Source organism: Notothenia rossii (assembly GCF_949606895.1).
Source record: "Notothenia rossii genome assembly, chromosome: 2".
NCBI lineage: Eukaryota > Metazoa > Chordata > Actinopteri > Perciformes > Nototheniidae > Notothenia > Notothenia rossii.
The window spans coordinates 26,204,136-26,222,626 of record NC_136904.1 but is presented as its reverse complement, the minus strand read 5'-3'; the positions used below and the strand labels follow the sequence as shown (position 1 = coordinate 26,222,626).

General features: G+C 38.8%; 2 protein-coding genes and 1 long non-coding RNA gene across 4 annotated transcripts; 2 read left to right on the top strand and 1 right to left on the bottom strand.

Annotated features, from left to right (window-relative positions):
- Positions 1–588: 588 nt before the first annotated feature.
- LOC307030011 (hyaluronan and proteoglycan link protein 3-like) lies at positions 589–4,995 on the top strand. 2 transcript variants are annotated; one of them, XM_079666239.1, is made up of 7 exons: positions 589–897; positions 2,161–2,277; positions 2,386–2,608; positions 2,705–2,850; positions 3,360–3,662; positions 3,800–3,882; positions 3,968–4,141. In XM_079666239.1, exons 2-7 carry the CDS (start codon positions 2,166–2,168, stop codon positions 4,001–4,003), a joined length of 903 nt encoding a protein of 300 aa, XP_079522365.1. In that variant the 5' UTR covers positions 589–897; positions 2,161–2,165; the 3' UTR covers positions 4,004–4,141. The 2 variants fall into 2 exon arrangements, with proteins under 2 accessions (XP_079522365.1, XP_079522364.1); XM_079666238.1 differs by lacking the exon at positions 3,800–3,882 and having other exon boundaries at positions 593–897; positions 3,968–4,995.
- On the bottom strand, positions 3,596–17,249 carry LOC307030012. Its single transcript, XR_013805474.1, has 4 exons — positions 17,090–17,249; positions 3,999–4,235; positions 3,829–3,884; positions 3,596–3,732 (listed from the first exon to the last, which is right to left on the bottom strand). It is a non-coding gene; the product is annotated as an uncharacterized lncRNA (long non-coding RNA).
- On the top strand, positions 8,829–11,563 carry mibp2 (muscle-specific beta 1 integrin binding protein 2). Its single transcript, XM_079662528.1, has 8 exons — positions 8,829–9,092; positions 9,994–10,084; positions 10,299–10,347; positions 10,498–10,690; positions 10,777–10,848; positions 10,950–11,056; positions 11,141–11,235; positions 11,315–11,563. Exons 1-7 carry the CDS (start codon positions 9,067–9,069, stop codon positions 11,224–11,226), a joined length of 624 nt encoding a protein of 207 aa, XP_079518654.1. The 5' UTR covers positions 8,829–9,066; the 3' UTR covers positions 11,227–11,235; positions 11,315–11,563.
- Positions 17,250–18,491: the final 1,242 nt, after the last annotated feature.

Below are 18,491 nucleotides of genomic sequence, written 5' to 3'. Positions count from 1 at the left end.
TAAAGGGACCCTCTCTAGACATCTGCTTTCAGAAGGTTTAAATGAGAAGCAATGGATTTTTCTCCCAAGATACTCCTACACAAACAGCTGCAAAACATGAGACTATTTATTAAGGAGGGTTTACTATAATTAAAACAAAAGTGATACTCCCACTTGTGTTTGTGGGAGCAGGACACAAATAACTCATACTGGAAAGTCAATCACGTAGTGCACTTAACCTGTTTTGTAGTATAAAATGTTATCACTTTTGATAATAACTGTCGCCCTAAAAACTGAATGGTTTGGTAGAACAAGATTGTGTTTGAAATTGGAAATCGATCAACATTTTTCAGTTAAATCATTTCCTTTTTATATATTTGAATGTAGCTATTTTTGCAAACAAGTTTGGAAAATGTAATAGTAAGTCCATTTTATACAATACATTTTAGATTGCTAAATATAATGCAAAAAGCAACATTTGTTCCTATTTGACATCAGTCGAAAAACTATACATTTAAAACACTGATGGATGGGGAGTTCTCTATAACCTACCTGACATCCTTTCCTCCCTCACTCACAGGTTGGAGAAACGCACACAGGTAAGTTTCCAGTCCTACAGCCTGACAGCGACAGAGCATTACAGCCCTACGTCTCAGTTGGAACACTGAACACTCTTATCATTAACTCACTCAACCTGCACAATATTTATATTCGACAGAAACTAGAAGAAGCTAATGTATGCCTTTTGTTGGTTGACCACAAACCCATTTAGCGCATCAGACCTTCTGCGACCTCTTGGAGAAACTCACTTGTTCCCAGCAGCAGACTTCTGACTTTTGTGCCACAGTATCCAAGCTTTCCTTTCGACAAGGATTGACACCTCGCAAGCAAAATATCAAGGTTCTTGGGTTCTTTAAGGTAAGTGAGGATAAATCAAAATAGACAAAATGACTGTGTGTCAAATATAGGCTACGTAATCGTTCAAGGCTCCTAATGAGAGTTCTTAATTTTTTTTATAAGCTTCATTAGCCAAAACAACAAAAATATACAGATTATTATTATGATCGCGGTGAGGTTGATTTTTGGACTGTTAGCAGTCAGGCGAGACCCGAGACCATTAATAAATTACCGTTTTAATTACAAAAAATCAATGTTACTTGCAATACTTCTGTGCTTGCTAGCTTATTTCGATGAGGGTTGTGCTAAAAGAAAAAGCATAATGAAACTGTTTTGTATGCTGGATTTTTGTCCACCTTCTATATTAAAGTTGTTAATGTGCTTGTTATTTAAAAGTCTCGATTTTCTTTCAATAGCTTCGTCACGTGACCAAGTGACTCCAAATCAGTTCAGCATTTTATTATACACTTGACACAACTATTTCATTGAATTGCAATCCAGCTTCTGTTTATATAACTATCTTTTCTGATATATTTCATATCATGTGACTCCAACTCCAAACAAGGTATTATTACAGAGGATAAATGAGACACATCTTTTTTTTTTTTTTATTGGATTTGGGTTTATAGTCCACCTTCTTTTCTATGTAAATATATTAGTATGGACATTTCTGCATTTATTTCCTGAATAGTTTAATCTTTTTTGTAATACCTTCCATGACATGTGACCTGGGGACTCCATGATCCCACAAAAGAGAAGTGTCCTATTTGTTTAGTGTGTCATTTTGTAGTGATTTGGAGCCACTTGGTTACATGACTCAAAGCTATTAAAATCTAAATAAAGGATTTAATTTCATTCAAATTCCCGTAACTTACATTTTGTCGCCTTCAAACAGACCTTTAAAACTATGTAATTTATTTAGTTTGATGTCATATAAATCAGTTATCAGGAGTATATTGTGGTGCCACAATGCAGACGCATTATTTGTACTGACTACAGTGCACACAAGTGGTCAAATTTGCAACATTACATTTTCATAGAAAATAGTCAGAGCTCACTAACAAGGTGTTGTGCTGCCCTCTATTGACAATCTCCTGTAGAAGTATCCAAAATTAAAAATACAGAAGTCTGTGTGTCAACTGAAAACTAGCAAAAACAATGCAAGCATAATTATTCCACTGTGCTTTAAGGGACTTACAAGCCAAGCCAGATTCCTCTCTGCAGGCTCTAGGGTGGCACAGAGACCACTAATATCAGGATGTGTGTGTCCTCCTGTCCCCACAGACAGGATGATGATATGTTGCATCCAAGCCCTGCTGTTGTTGGGTGCTCAGCTGGCTCTTTCAATCCCCAACAACTTCTTCTACCATGACTTTCGCAAAGGAAATGGAAACAAAGAAAGTATGCACACAATCAATTAATGATTTTTGTCAAAATTGTTTTTATATGTGTTCTTTCAGTCCATCCTTTAAACTCCATTCTTGTGTGTAATGTCTATATTTCCTATAGTTCACTTCAGTGGTGTGAAGCTCCATGTGGACTCTGCTCAGCCTGCAGTGTTTGCAGCCACAGGGGATAATGTCACGCTGCCATGCAGGTTTTGGTATGAGCCCGAGTTGACCTCACCAAGGGAACCCCGGGTCAAGTGGTCCTGGCAGCCTGCAGCTGGGGGACATGAGACAGACATGCTGGTGGCTATCGGCTCTCGAAGTCGAAGTTTTGGGGAATTCAGGTTGATAAAAAAATGAATAATGATTATATATTGTTCTCTTATTAGTGACTGTATGATCTTGTTTGTCTTTTAACTCACAGTATGTCTCTTGGTCAGGCGTCGTGTGCAGATCAGACAGGATTTCCCAGGAGACGCCGCACTTGTGATGACTAACCTAATGTTAAATGATACAGGCCGTTACCACTGTGAGGTCGTGGACGGACTGGAGGACAAGAGCACTTCAGTTTATTTGGAGTTACGGGGTATATGTACACTGATACACTGCTCTCCATTCTCAAGCGGCAATAAGAGTCCAACAATGCTCTTAATTCTATTCAGAAATCAATTTTTTAAAAGATAGGCAGATGTTTAGAAGAAGACAGGCTTGTTGTAATCTTTGCACTTGATTAATATATTCTATTCTTCTGTATAAAGAGATTCGTTTCAATCTCTTTATTGTCCCTCCAGGCAAAATTAGGTTTACAGTGGGCAAAAACACAAACATAAAAGAGGACCTGGGCAATTAATGGTAACTGTTACAGCCGACAATGAAGTAAAACATATTATTTTTCTCGTAAAACTATCAAAATATTGTAATAGTAGCTATTCTGAAGTGATGCTGAAGATTTTTTGTGGAAGAATGTTGATGAATGTAAATGTTTTTTTCACAGCAGACATTTTTTCATAGACAAACAGGTGTGATATTAACAATAACGAGGTAAAGTGTCCCAGTGAGTAACACTGAAGGCCTCTCATCATTTCCTCCACCCAGGTGTGGTGTTTCCCTACCAGCACCCTCGTGGTCACTACCACCTCAGCTTCCTGGCAGCCCAGCAGGCCTGTGAGCAGCAGGCCTCCACACTGGCCACCTTCTCCCAGCTCTTCCAGTCCTGGAAGGAGGGCCTGAACTGGTGCAATGCAGGCTGGCTGGCTGACGGGACCGTCCAGTACCCCATGACCCGGCCCAGAGTACCCTGCGGAGGGGACGGCCTGGCCCCAGGTGTCCGGAGCTACGGCAGACGGCACCTGCAGCTTCATCGTTATGATGTCTTTTGCTTCTCCTCTACACTCCAAGGTGAGATGGTGTGAAATCTAACAATGTGATAGGTTCAAAATATGGTTCCAGAGAAGCTCTTTTTCAGAATCTATAACAGAAAAAAATGATTAAAAATGATTACGAGTGTCTCATCCGAATATTATCTTTATGTGCAGGACAGTTTGAAGTAAATGAGCAGAATTACCTTTATTTTAAGTCAACAGTCTCACTCTTGGACGTCTGCTGTCTAATGTTGGAGGTCTGAAACACAAACACTTTGAACTATCATATCCAGTCTGCAGAGAGTTCTCTTAATAATAACAATACATATGTTTTCTTCAAAGGTAAAGTCTACTATCTGCAACCCTCTCACACGATGAACCTGACGGAGGCCCAGCAGGCGTGCCAGGAGGACGGAGCACAAGTCGCCAAAGTGGGACAGCTGTACGCCGCCTGGAAGCTCTCAGTGCTGGACCACTGCGACGCAGGCTGGCTGGCCGACGGAAGCGTTCGGTATCCCATCACCAGGCCCCGGAGAAACTGTGGCCCCTCAGAGCCGGGGGTGCGCAGTTTCGGCTTCCCTCCTCCACAGCATAAACACGGGGTCTACTGCTACAAGTCAGGGGATGAATTAATGTAGAGCCATTCTCAAATTGGGGGTGAGAAATGCAAAGATGGCACCATTTTCTCAAAAACGTGTATCCTTATGAGCATTCTTGTCATTATAACTGTGTAAACTTTGGAAACCTAGGCCTAAGTGTGCAGTGAGGATTAACAGGAGGGAAATAGTAGAATTTTTTTTTTTAGATTAAAGAAAGATATATAACATGCATTCACATGTTACTTCATATTTATGTAACATACCTTTGAGTGCTAATGCCTTGCATTTGTTTGTAGATTATGTTTGTATGGTTTTGAATACGCTTTCAAAATGATTATGAAGAACAGACAACCCATTATTACCACCTTCTTGTCTTGCGTGTAATGCAGTAATTTCCTAGAATGCATGGTTTGAGCTATTTCCGAGTAATGTCTTCACTGTCCTTTGTAAATGCATGTGACAATAAAAACGTTAGTTAGAAGAGAGTCGAGTTTCTCCTATTACTGTACGTCATCCTCCTCTCCCTCACTTGTACAATTGACAATGACAACAAAAGAAATAGAAGAAGCAGATGGGAATCAATAAACTATGATATTCACAGGACAAACAGAACATAAACCAAAGGCAAATTAGAAATATCAAAAAAAGATCACTTGTTTTTTACAAGACAATGTACTGCTTTCCCTCTCTGTGGGAAACACTACTGTGTGTGTGTGTGTGTGTGTGTGTGTGTGTGTGTGTGTGTGTGTGTGTGTGTGTGTGTGTGTGTGTGTGTGTGTGTGTGTGTGTGTGTGTGTGTGTGTGTGTGTGTGTGTGTGTGTGTGTGTGTGTGTGTGTGTGTGTGTGTGTGTGTGTGTGTGTGTGTGTGTGTGTGTGTCTTTTGATCTAAAAAACACCTGAAAAAGAGAAGTAGCAACACTTGTCTAACTGAGGTTTAATCACAGCCGGCAGATGGCAGTCACATGTGTGTATGCTTTTGTGTGAACAATAAGAGTAGAACAAAATGTGCAGAAACTATTAAACAATATAAACTCTCTCAGTTACGTCACAAATAAACAACATTTAATGAAATTGAAGGTTTACACCACCACATGCGTCATGATCCACCAACAGTATCACACGGCAAGATTGAATCAATGGATTTAAAAGGTTGTCCTGAATGTACTGTGAACAAACTGCAGTCATGCAGAAAACGTGGCATTTATGGTAATACAATCATATTAAATGTGAAGAATGCAGGATGAAAGAAATGTGACTGCTGGAAATCAGAGGTGAAATGTGACGGCCGAACAGGGAGGGGGAGGAGAGCGAAGAAGCATAGAGAACACAGTGTACACTCACAGAAGTGTGTTCACGTACTCCTCGGTCTCTCAGGTTTATGAGACATACCGTACGTATGGGGGACAGTGGGATATTTGCCATGTGGCTGGATTTAGTGTCTCAGGCCTTCATGCCAGGAAACACAATGACAAATGATTTGGTTATAAAATCACTCACGGCTGAGGGTTAACTTAGTCTCAGTGTGGATCTCAGTTCATGTTCTGTTCATTAAGCAATGAAAATGATCATACTTACTGCTTTAGCAACCAGAAAGTGCCAAGTTCAAGATTAATGCAATATTGAATTATTAGGAAATAATACTCTGGAATAGGACTGTATACTGCCACAACAACTGAAATATGTTCAAAGGAAGTGGATTCGTGCTCTGACCTCCACACCCATGACTGAAAGTACGTGACACAATATTTGTGTGAGTGGAAACCGGTGGAAACACACTCATGTAGGCATTTATTCAAAGAAAAATAAGTTACTTGGAAAAATAAGAGCCAACTGAAAAATAAAAGAGTGCCAAATAAAAAAAGTATTGTTCAGTTTTAAATCACAAAGCACTTTTAGCTCCATCTTGCATGACAAAATGTTGTTCTTTGTTTTATTTTTTACATAAAAAACAATACAATTGTGTGGATTTTTACATTGTTTAGTCAAATTATTATTTCTTGTCAGTCACTGAACCTTGTATTTCCATTTTAGACTACCTGCTTTCTTGTGTCTTGTTTACTAATACTTCTATACTACAGTAGATTTCTGTTGATGTACTTCATTCATCTGTCAGCTACAGTTACTCATTACTTTTCAGATTGACATTTTTCTTACAAATCACATTATGTTGTCCTTATTGTTGTTCTGTTGTTTTTATGTTACAGGTGTAACAAATGTGCTGCAGGTCACCCTTGAAAAAGAGATATTTTGATCTCAAGGGGCTTTCACCTGGTTAAATAAAGGCTACAAACGAACAAACTGGGATATAAAAACGTGATAAAGAAAAAAAAACAGAAGTCTATAAAGTAATTATTATGAACTCAATATTTTCCGATTACAACAATGAAATACTGCGTCCCCTGTAATGCATCAGTAATAATACAACTACAACCACTAATAAAATTAACAATAATTATTACTATAATTATAATAATGAGAATAATAATAATAGTAGAATATCCAAAGTATAATAATGGATCATAACACTGACAGAAGCCATTCTACCTTATAATGAGTCCTTATACTTAATTACGTTTTGATGATGACAACCATACATTTAAGTACAAACACTAAAGTTGTCACATTTTTCTTGGTATTGCTTCAGCACATAACTAAAGGATCTGAATACCTCTTCCATCACTGGTTAGTGAATGTGATACATCAACACATATTGTCTATCTTTGTTGGTACAGGATTATCTCGCACCACTTACACAGCTGATCAATGACACAACCTTAAAACTTTCTTTTGATATTTATTCCTTCAGCTGTTGGTAGAATCAGACATGGTTAAGGTGCAAATGTGTTATCTGAAAGTGCTTTGTTCAAACTCAAAGGACACATCTAATGTGATGCATGCTGTAGGTAATACTGTTACCTGTAGGCATAAAGCAGACAATACAAAAATGAGGATTCCCAGAAAAGGCCTTCCTTACTGAAATGAGGCATGAAAAACATGATTATCCCTGGTGTCATTCCAATAATCTCCCAGTCACATTTAAAAAGTAAACGTGTTATCAATGAGGTAAAATGAGGATAATGAGTTATGTGCAAAATGCTCATTTGGCATATGGACCCCAGCTCAAGCTGTGTATATGTTTTAATAATGTATGTTTGGTTCAATTATCTCAGGTTGACCCCCACCACATATTACATCACTTTGAATTTTAAAGCTTTTGTTCTGTATATTGTTTTAAACCTGGAAAAATCTCCTACAAAATCGCAGAATTAAGTCGCTTCAAACTATGAATAGAAAATCCTACAAAATGACATTGAATTCCACTTCACTTGGCGACTTACTCTTCATAGCTGAGGTTCTCGAGGGTGTAAACCCCAACATAAGTAATATTTTTGGTGCAACCTCAGGAAACTCTGTCATTGGTTGGGAAGTTTCTATACAAATCAGACAGAGGTCAGCTGCATGCTGGTGAAATAAACACCACAGCAATGTAAAGATGGGATCCTCCTGCTGGCAGCTTTATCTTGTAGCTATATTATGTGTGTATTATGTTTAAGGGTAGTAGCTGATAACACTGCTGAATGCACCTAGGGCTAACATGGAAAATAATAAGAGGGGAAACACTTACAGGTCATCGGCACCATGCCGACAATGCAAAGTTGCCCTATAATTAACATGGGTCTGTTATGTTCCCAGAGCCCCTGTCCTCCTGTGGATTACACAAGTTAAGAAGTGCCAACAATAAGGTGCAAATAACAATAAGGTTTTATTTTCTTTATTTTTTTAGCACAGTGTTTTTCCTCTCTGGTTTTTGTTTAATATAGGCAAACTATAGACAATATTTTATTTCTTGAGAGCATCGGTTCTTTGTTAGGCTTTTCAAATCCGGTCAATTCATTTTTCCAATATTCAGAGCCGGGTAAAGCCTAATTAAAAATGGGCCCAACATCATTTAAAAGTACCAGGAATTTAATGTAGTTTGGTTCAGGTGGAGCTTTAGTCTAACTTGTGAATATATAGCATATGGGTTATCAAACTTTAAAATACATAATTTCTTATAATCTTATAAACGTAATGTATGTTATTGCATTCAAACTTGCAATGGGGTCATTTAGGAACCACATTTCCTTCTAATGTGCAGTGGAAACAAGATGAAAGGATTATATTACATTTGATTAGTGGATTGTTTAAACAGAGGTATGAAAGCATTGGATATTGGAAAGTTTAAACAGATATGCATCCTTTTTACTAATCATATGTTTTCCAAAGTAAACAACATATTAAGTCTGTTGACTATAAAGAACATCTGCCTTTAGAAACAGTGAATTGGAACCATAATATAGTTTCAAATAGAAATAATGAGTTTGACTCAGGTCACATGACAAAAACACAAACATACTTTCTCTCGTTGTGTCTCTTTTTCTTTTTACTTAGTTTTTCTTTTCGTCTATTAAAAATTAAGTTGACATCATAGTAGAAGGTGTAGCACAAGTGGTGGGCGAATAGAGGAAGTGGGATGGAGCTGCGGTAAAACTCGCTCCTGATTGGCTGTTGCTGGTTTTCTGAGCGTTGTGGAGGTGTTTAAATAGCCAATCAGGTCGCCTATCCTCAGTATGTGTAGCAGCAGCATTGAACTGACGGCCCTCTCTCGGTGGAAGACCGCGTCCGAGTGACACTGCCTCGTCTCTGCTCTAACCCACTTAACTCAAGTGCCATGGAGGAATTAAGTAGTTGACGTTTCCTGTTGTAACCTTCTCTTTTTTAAGCTTTCTTCCCGTCCGATCCTGAACCGGTTTATTGACGTTTTTGAACCCTTCAGTCTACAAGCTTTAACCATCCGAAATCATGAAGTACATCATCGGCATCGGCGGGTGAGTTCCTACGGATGTATGAACGGAGACTATGCTAAGCTAGCTGGCTAACTGGAGCTGCTAGGCCCTACAAGGCACACGTGGAGGAAAGTGCGTTCATGACATCCGCTATAGTGTAGCTTCCTTTTTGTTGTACTGCTGTTCAAAAAACGTTATGTTAGTGATGATTTTTCCGTTTTGTATAAGGGTTTATCCTGGTGATTTAAGTAAATAAACAAAGCTAAAGCTAACGTTTACTAGCATGTAAAACAATAAGCAAACCCGCCATAATGCACAGGTGATCCACCCTTTTATGCCATGAGGCAGTCTTCAATGCCTAAAGTCATTCTTAAAATTTGTACAGTTTGTGTACAATTTCTTTTTTTTGTACCACTCTTCATTCAAACATGCCTCCCTTTTTTCAAAGCAAACTACAACAATTACAGCAATACTATTGATTATTAATAAACTGACAGCGGCTATTTAAGGTTGAACTGTTTTGTTTTGTTGAGGAAATAAGTGAAAGTCTATGTTAATGAGTAATTACATAATGTTTAACATACCCTTACAATGACATTGATGTGTTTTATAATGGTCAAAAACGAAATGGTTGTTTACAGTACAAAACGATTCTTCGACCTTGAACAATGTTTTAGTGAGAATCATAATAAGCAGCATAATATTAAGATAAAGAGAATTGTCAATGTTTTCTGTCATGCATTTACGAAGTTTTACACATAGCTTGATCTGTGATGCATGTCTTTATGAATAAAGTATATTTACCATTCAAAATCAAGTTGTCTCTTTCAGAAGTACTTCTTTAAAGGCTAGGGACCATGTATTTCAAGTGTTAGTAAAAACCATTAATCTGTAAATGTAGCTTGCATTGTCCAACATTAATGTATTGCTTTGTTCCTTGCAGCGTTACCAACGGAGGGAAAACCACCCTCACCAACAAACTGATCAAAAGCCTGCCCAACTGTTGTGTGGTACACCAGGATGACTTCTTCAAGGTGAGCCACATAAACACACCTGTTTTTGAATATTGAATACAGTTAACCAAAGGGAGGGCTCTGGGTAACACAAGTTGGTACGGTGTTAACACTTTGCTGCCTGTGTTACTATATATAGTTTAAATTCTTCAGTAAAAGGCTATCAGAGCCTTCCGTACAGCAGAGTGGTAGCTCGAGTGGTATGCACCTGGGTACATCTTATTGTATCTTTCAGCCCCAAGATCAGATTGAAGTTGGTGAAGATGGCTTTAAGCAGTACGATGGTAAGCCCAGGTTCTTAATGAAAGGATTTGAGTGTGTTTGTTTGTTTGTTTCGTATGTCTGCACACGCATAAATGTAATTTGCATGCAATATAGTCAAACTTGAGCACTGAATACATTTCTTACTTTCTATGCACTTCTTTGCACTTCAGTCATTACTGCCCTGGACATGGACGCCATGATGAGTACGATCTATGCATGGCTGGACAACCCCGTGAAGTTTGAGAAGTCTCATGGCGTCAATAACACCCTGGATACTGAGATCGTCCCAAAGGCTGACCACAAAGAGGATGAGGAGGAGACTCACATCCTCCTTGTGGAAGGCTTTCTGCTTTACACCTACAGGTAAGGACACATGGTGTTATCTCTCACTGTTAAAACAAGGTGTGATCCTTCAGTCTTGATGTTTATTTTTTACTCTTGCTTTGCAGACCTTTGATCGACGTGCTGAACCAACGCTTCTTTATTTCCATCCCACATGAAGAATGCAAAAAGAGGAGGTGGTAAGTGCTTTAGTATTCAGACACTGTTCCTAACTGGTGTTTATACTCTAGCTCTGTTTTTTTAATTAGCTTTATGTAATTGGTGTTGTGTCTCTCTGCAGCTCTAGGAACTACGCGTGGCCAGACCCCCCAGGCCTTTTCGAGGGCCACGTCTGGCCCATGTATTTGAAACACAAGAACGTCATGGAGTCATCAGATGTTGATGTCTGTAAGTATGCACTTTGGCTTTTTTTTTTATATTTAAAGATTACAATTTCTCCTCTTGATTATAACTTGTTGTTTGTTATTACAGTGCAGCTAGATGGAACCAAGTCAAAGGAACAACTGTTCAACTTTGTCTACGGGGACATCCTGAATAATATCCAGAAGTCTTTTTAACTAACAAAGGTAAACAAATCATCCCACTATCCTGTTCCAAAATGCCTCCACCCAAATGTGAGTTTCTAATTTTCTTTCTGTATTACAGATCCTACATTCAGATAAAGGGAGCATTTACTCAGCTTGCAAGCAGAACACCGCCTTGCCTTAAGTTTCAACCTGGCAGCTCATTGAGCTGACTGCTACGATGTTTTGTAAATGTTTAACTGATGGCATAAAATGCTGGCATGTTTTTATATCTACCATATTTATTGCTTTGTTACAGCATTAACTCTCACAAGTCTGGGTATTTTCAGAGGATGGTTGCACGTATGTCAATAAATGATCCTTCTGCAAATGTTGTGCTTTTCTGATTTATTTAAAAGGGATATTAACAGCTCTAGTACAAAGGAAATGCAATGTGGAAACCAGACAAAATGTAGTTGAGTACTTGTGAGAAGCCCACATTTTGTTAATGGTTTTATAATCTAAAATGAACCAAATAGTCCCCATGTTTAGCACTGTTAAGTGAGACGCTTTGAGCAGACAGCTTTCACTATCTTCCTCTCAGGCAACAGTTGGTGCGAGTGATAAGTGGAATCACAAGGTTGAACCTTGTGACCTCTAGTAAAGAACACAACCCTTATTTAAATTCAGACACACTATTTCCCTGGAAGTGTTTTTCTTTTCTTTTCTAATAAACTACCGAAGAGGTCCCTTCACTTGGTTTTATTTTATTGCAAGATTACATATTATATTGGGAGTGTTGGTTCATGCAGTATATTATGCATGTTGAGACTTTTTAATACTCTAGAAATGCATATTAAAGGGTCTGGGGCCGTATTCACAAAGGATCTTGGGGCTAAAAGTAGCTCCTAACTGGCGAATTTAGGAGAAACTCCTAAACATAATGGGCGTGTCAGTCTTACATTTAGGACTCCTAATTTTATTCACTAAGAGCATTTCACAAAGTATTTTAGGCCTAAAAGTAGCACCTAAGTTTAGGAGAGCTTAAAAGTCCTCGAGAGGACTCCTAACTCAGTAAGACCTATTTACAAAGAATCTGAAAATGGCTGCGAGACGAAATGTTTTGGAGACAATGGAAGACTGAATTGATCAAGAGATATAGGCTAAATCGTGAGGGTATCAAACTTGTTGTGGAATTAGTGCGGGATGCAATAACATCCCCGACTAACAGGAATAACCCGATTAGTCCAGAAATAAAATGTTTGGCAACACTACGATATTTAGCAACAGGGAAAATGCAACTTTGCAATGCCGACGATTTAGGAATATCGCAACCATCAGTCAGCTGTGTCATAAACCAAACCATCAACGCGCTCTCTAGACCACATATCATCCAACAGTTTATCCGGTTTCCTTTGGACAATCAACAACTACACAGGATCAAAGCCAACTTCATGGCAATTGCAGGTATGCCCGGTGCGGTCGGTGCTATTGGCGGGACGCACATAAAAATAATTGCGCCATCAAAAGATGAGGACGTGTTCGTCAATAGAAAGAAAGTACATTCCATCAACACGCAGATTGTTTTCATTCATCATGATAGGGGGACTTGAACGGCGGTATGGGCTGTTATTGAAAGTGTTTAATTGCTGGAAATATGCTCATTGGATAATAGTTTGCAGGGTGCTTTTAATTGCCTCCTTGATTTAATGCAATTTACGTCTTTTTATTGTTTGCTCTCTCTCTTTAACGTGCATATACAACGTCATTATCGTGGTCTGCACAAACTTGTCATCATGCGTGTATTCTGCTAAATGCACCGTCCATAACTATTTGATAGGAATACATTTCTAGCCTAGGCTATTTCCTTGTTTCTCGGTGATTTAGTGGGCTCGTTTGTGGGATGTTGCGGATGAGTTTCACCGAGACCGCCTGCTCTGAACAACCAATCACCGTACTGACCGCTTCTAAACTCATGCACAAGAATCGATGTAATCCATAGCAACGGCGCGTCACTCTTAGTTCACTGTTAGTGATTTATCCTTAGTATGAGTAGGTCTCAGCGGCTTTGTGAATAACTTTTAAGAAAAAACTCCTACGTAAAATGTTTTAGCGCGAGTTAGGAGCACTCCTAGCGGTAAGATAAAATGCTTTGTGAATACGGCCCCTGGAGTCTGGAAGGCATCAATTGGAGCAAGTTAATGTTCGAGTGAACATCTTAAGGGCAGTGTTTTGTTTTCCCCATATTTCTAGAGAAGCTTTTCAAAAGATGCTTCTCTCCAGTTGCAATCAATAAATGTGTTTTTATTATTATCTGTACATTCCTATAATAGGTAATCAATAAAATGCAATATCCTGTGTAATAAAAGTAATCAAAGACACTTGTCTTTAGAAAAAGCTAATTGCACTGCAATAACAAGAACCTTTAGCAGCTAGTGCAATATTGCAATTCAATGATAATGAATTTAGCCCATGCCTTTATATTAAGCTAATGTGTCAGTACTGCATTTGTTTTTTCTGTAATGGAAAAATACTTCCGATTAAATCTAGATGACACATCCAAGGTGTCAGGCCCCTCTGAGGGAGGGAAACATTTTATTCACTCGGCCTTTCTTCACGACTGTAATAGTAGTGTTACACATTTGACTATAAAGCTGATAGAAAGTAGGTAACAGTGGTATGAAGTTGGAGGTTGCTGTTGTGTATAACCTCATTATTTTATGTTTTCATCTTTGCTTTAAAAACACTCGTCACCAAACCAACCTAATGCGAAAACAAACTACATGATATATTAGTCACCTAACCCAGTCAGTTTTCCACTGCTGTGTCTTTCTGGAAAAAAACAATCCTCAAATGTTGATATTACGCTGCATGCAGGGCTAATGGAGGTCTGACCAAGACGACATGTGTTGTATTATTCACCCAGAACAAAGCAGCTCTTATGGGTTTCTCTAGTTCCAGACAGGTGGCATGGTTGTTGACGCATCCCAGCAGCAACAGCACAGACAGACACAGACAGCCAACATCTGTCATAAAGGCTCTTTTTCTTTTTTTAAATGCACTTCAGCTATTCAACTACTGTTAATAATTGAGGTTTTAATGTTATATTTATGGATTTATATGCCCTCAAATGACTCCTCAGTATTTATTTCACACATTTGTTCTCTGACTGGTACATTACAACATTCCTGCTCTATGTGTCCACACAAACATAAATGTTCTGGCATGAACATCCAGCTCCTAACCAGATGTTTCAAACTAATTCATGAGCTCCAAAACACAACCACAACATAAACAATATATATAGTACTCAAACTCCAGAATATGTGTAGCTTGCCTCCATTCAAGCTTAAGTTAGATGTGACTTCAGGTCATGGGTTGTTTTATGCATAGAGTTTGAATAGCTCAGACAACCAGTTCATTCAAATCATTAAAGGTAGAGAGAGGAAAAAATACAGAGTGGGGAATATTGCAGTGTAGTTTAGTTTCGAGCAGGATACAAATTCTAAAATCCTTTATCCCATTTGTTGACAATACATTTGTTTATCTTGGATTAACCTTTTCCAGTCTGTCCAGTCCAGTTCTTATTGTAAAGTAGTGTTTCAGTTTTGAGTTCGCAAAAGCAGGTATTCTGCCTAAAGTTTTAACAGTAACTCATAATATACTTAACTTCCATGCCAAAAATCCTTTTTGGATGGTGGTCATTTCCTCAACAAGTAGCTAACTCGTTTTCATACGTGTGTGACTTCACAGCGTGCGCAAGCAGGTCAGTTTGAACTTGTATGTGAAAGATAAGGTGTTACGTAAGCATTACTTTTGCTGGCATGAAAAATGATCATGGCTGCATTGCTGCCCTCCACTTTTGTTATGATTTGAAGAGCAATGTGATTGACAAAAGAACCAAGTAGTTAAAACTACAAACATTGTACTAAAACAATGAATCAGAATCAGGTTTATTACCAGGTAGGTTGACACGTACGAGGAATTTGACTTGATGTCATGGTGCATACATAAAAGTAAAACAACAATTTAAAACATAGATAGAGAACTAGAAAAATATAGCTTGGAGAAACTACTATAAACTCAGTGTCCATAGATACAGTACTTTGGCAAATGGTACAGTGTTGATAGAAGTTATCTGTCTTCTGACAGCCGCACTGCCTGCCCTTGGGACAACAACCCTGCAGTTTTCTAAACCACACCGACCTCCGCACTGCCACTAGAGCTGCAGTATTGGCTCTCACTTGATCTTGTTTGCGTACGTGAGCACGTGTGTGTCTGTCTTTGTGTCTGCATGGGTGTAGGTGTGTCTGTGCTGCACGTGTCTCTTGCTCCCTGTCCCCATACACACCTCTCCACAGGGCATCCAAAAAGCAGAGGAAGCAACAGTCTGCAGTGGTTGACTTAAATAGACCATATAAACAACACCATAAATCCTGCTTTCAGACCTCTAACTCCATACAGTTAAGCTTTGGATTATCATCTCCACCTCACACAGGTCAGACAGGACACGGCCGTGCGACCACTAAACCAAGCTGGCGGCAGAGGTGACTGCGAATCAGTGGCCTCTTGTCTGAAAACAGTTTCTTTGTCTCGCTCCTATGGCTCACGGCTTTGCAATGCATCTTTAACATATTTCCTCTTGTTTTCTTCTCGTACCCAACCAAGAAAAACAAGGACAGGGCACATTCAGTTAATCAAATCATTCTTTCCCTCTACCACAACTGTTGAAAGCCTCCTTCTCAGCCTACAACTTGTTGCTATATTTACCGCTTTTACTACAGTCTAAGAGGAGCCCATGAAACCAGCCGGCGGTGCCATAAAACCCTTTGTAACGATTAGGGATGTTGTGAAGGCTTGTTTTTGAAAACGTGACGTTCTTAAAGCCGCCCTGGCTGTGAGCTGTGCAGGGTTCACACTGCACCTGTGGGGCTGATGTGAGGTCTGCCTTTCACCTACTGTGGTGCACTCACTCTGTCTGTGTTTACGCCGAGGGCAACAGGCCAGACCACAGTGCACACCAGGGCCGATTCTTGCTATATACGGACTACGCGGTCAGATAGGGCCCCCAAAAAGCAAGAAACGGCCCTGGTGCAGACACAACAAGACACTTTGTAATCCGTATTGGATGCTTAAATTGTAAACACTGCTGTTGCGGTTGCAGCACAGAGCTATAGTCAAAGAAGTATTTAGATACTTCAATTTAAAACATATTAAGTTAGTTGCAGTGCATTCAAGCTTCTTTCCCCCCCTGAAATAGTTATACAAGCATTACAAGTTCAATATACTGAGGTGTTTAGAGTACACATTTTGTATTTACAGGATAATATGGGAAAATGTTTACTGAGCATATAAGATCAAGGGGGCTCTTGAGGCTGCAGTCTGCTGTTACTGTGTCAACTGGTTTGTAATGGTGTATCTGTAAATGTGTTCAAACAATGCATAATGTGTATTAATTAAGAGTAACATTTTAAATCAAGAGTTATAATTTCCGTTTTGTTCATCGCCACTGGTGGGAGGTAAATATATTGAATTGCTGTGTTTTGGGAAGTATCTTACCATGTTCGTGCCCCTTTATACAACCCTGCCTACCCTGTTAATTATTGTACTCTCAACAACATTTTATTTGACAGTTGTGGTTCATAGTTATTTTCCAGATTCATATTTGACACATGAAAAACAAATGATGAATTTATGAAATGCCATATATCCTGTAGTAGCTCTCTTCACGAAACAGACCGGCTCTTTAAAACGGGCGTTTATTTCTTAAGTTTTCATCTTGTAGCCTCCCCTCTTCAGTTAGGCCGTGAGAACTACAACAACGACTTACACGTATACATCATAGCCAAACATATTAGCATATTGTGCTACACATATATGAATGAAAATAGGAAATACGAAAACACAAAACAAATACCTCGTTGGCCGCTTGTCGTGAAAGGAGATTCATCTTTAAAGTTCCTTTTCCGTATAACCTTGTCAAATTATAACTTTGTCACAGACTTCAGCAGAGCTTCAAATAAAGACATCAACCCAGGTTGAGTTGTCCAGTGCATCAACAAAACACGCAGTACCAGTACATGAACAAACATTAGTTCCTAGGCACAGGAAACAACAACAAACTGTATTAAATCATGCCATATTTAACCATTATAATATTATATGAAAAATTATTTAAAACAATTATTTATTGAATTTAACTATAAAATTAAAGGTGGGGGAGGTAATTTTGGAGAAACCAGCTCGAGTGCGCTTGAATTTGAAAATACACAGCCGGAAAAAATCTGTCACTTCCATAGTCCCTCCTCCAACACACACGAACGCGCACATGACCAATGAGGTCACGAGATAAATGTGTGCACAGATGGAAGGCTGACAGGAAGGTGGGCCATCCAGTTATTTTAGCCGGGCCGGCTAAAATGATTGGTCGTGCTTTTTACAGTACTACGGCTTCCACAGATAAAAGTGTTTTATGGAGTTTTTGTCAAAGCATATTCAAAGATATTCATTGCTATCGGGATGTTAAGAGCATTCCATGGAATATAACAAAAAGTGTATCTCGAGCCGGTTTCTCAAACGTACCTATATACCCCAACTTTAAGGCAACTTTGTTACGTCATTTACATCCTTCAACAGTTGTTCTAGTTTTTGCAGTTTCACCAGAAAGTCATTTTCCTTCCCCTCTCTGTTCAAACTTTAAAGAGGTAGAATTATCATTCAAAAATAAAATTAAACCAAAAAGCAAAGACAATAAGAAGTACCAAAAAACAATAAAAGTGGCAGGACTTTATTTAATCTTTTTTGCTCTTACATGAATTATCCTAGAACCCTTCGGGTTTATCTTGTGACCCTTTCAGGTGCCTTGAATCATCCTTAAAAACTGCTTTATGTGCAGATTAGGCTTTTTAAACTACTATTTAAAAATGTTTAAGCTTTGTATATTGTCAGGCTCCCAAAAATACAACACTGAAGTAAAACACTGATTGAAACATTAAATGTATTCACTTCCCATCCATGTATAACAGATAATTTGTGTTTTAAAAGATGTGGTGGTAACATGTCAAACTTTTATGCTTGAATATCTACTCCGTGCCATCTGTTGAGTCACAGAAACAATTACTAATGTCCTCCTTGCCCACATGTCCAGACCTGCGTAAGAACAGTTATATAAGACCTGCTGTAGAAGGGAAAGTCACCTCATTCACTGTCACTTCGGTCAGAGACACCACAGAGAGATATGTTTTCCAGAGCCTTCTGCCCAGCTCTTCTCATGGTACACAGTATACATGAAAATTACCACATGGGCCAAATGTTAAAAT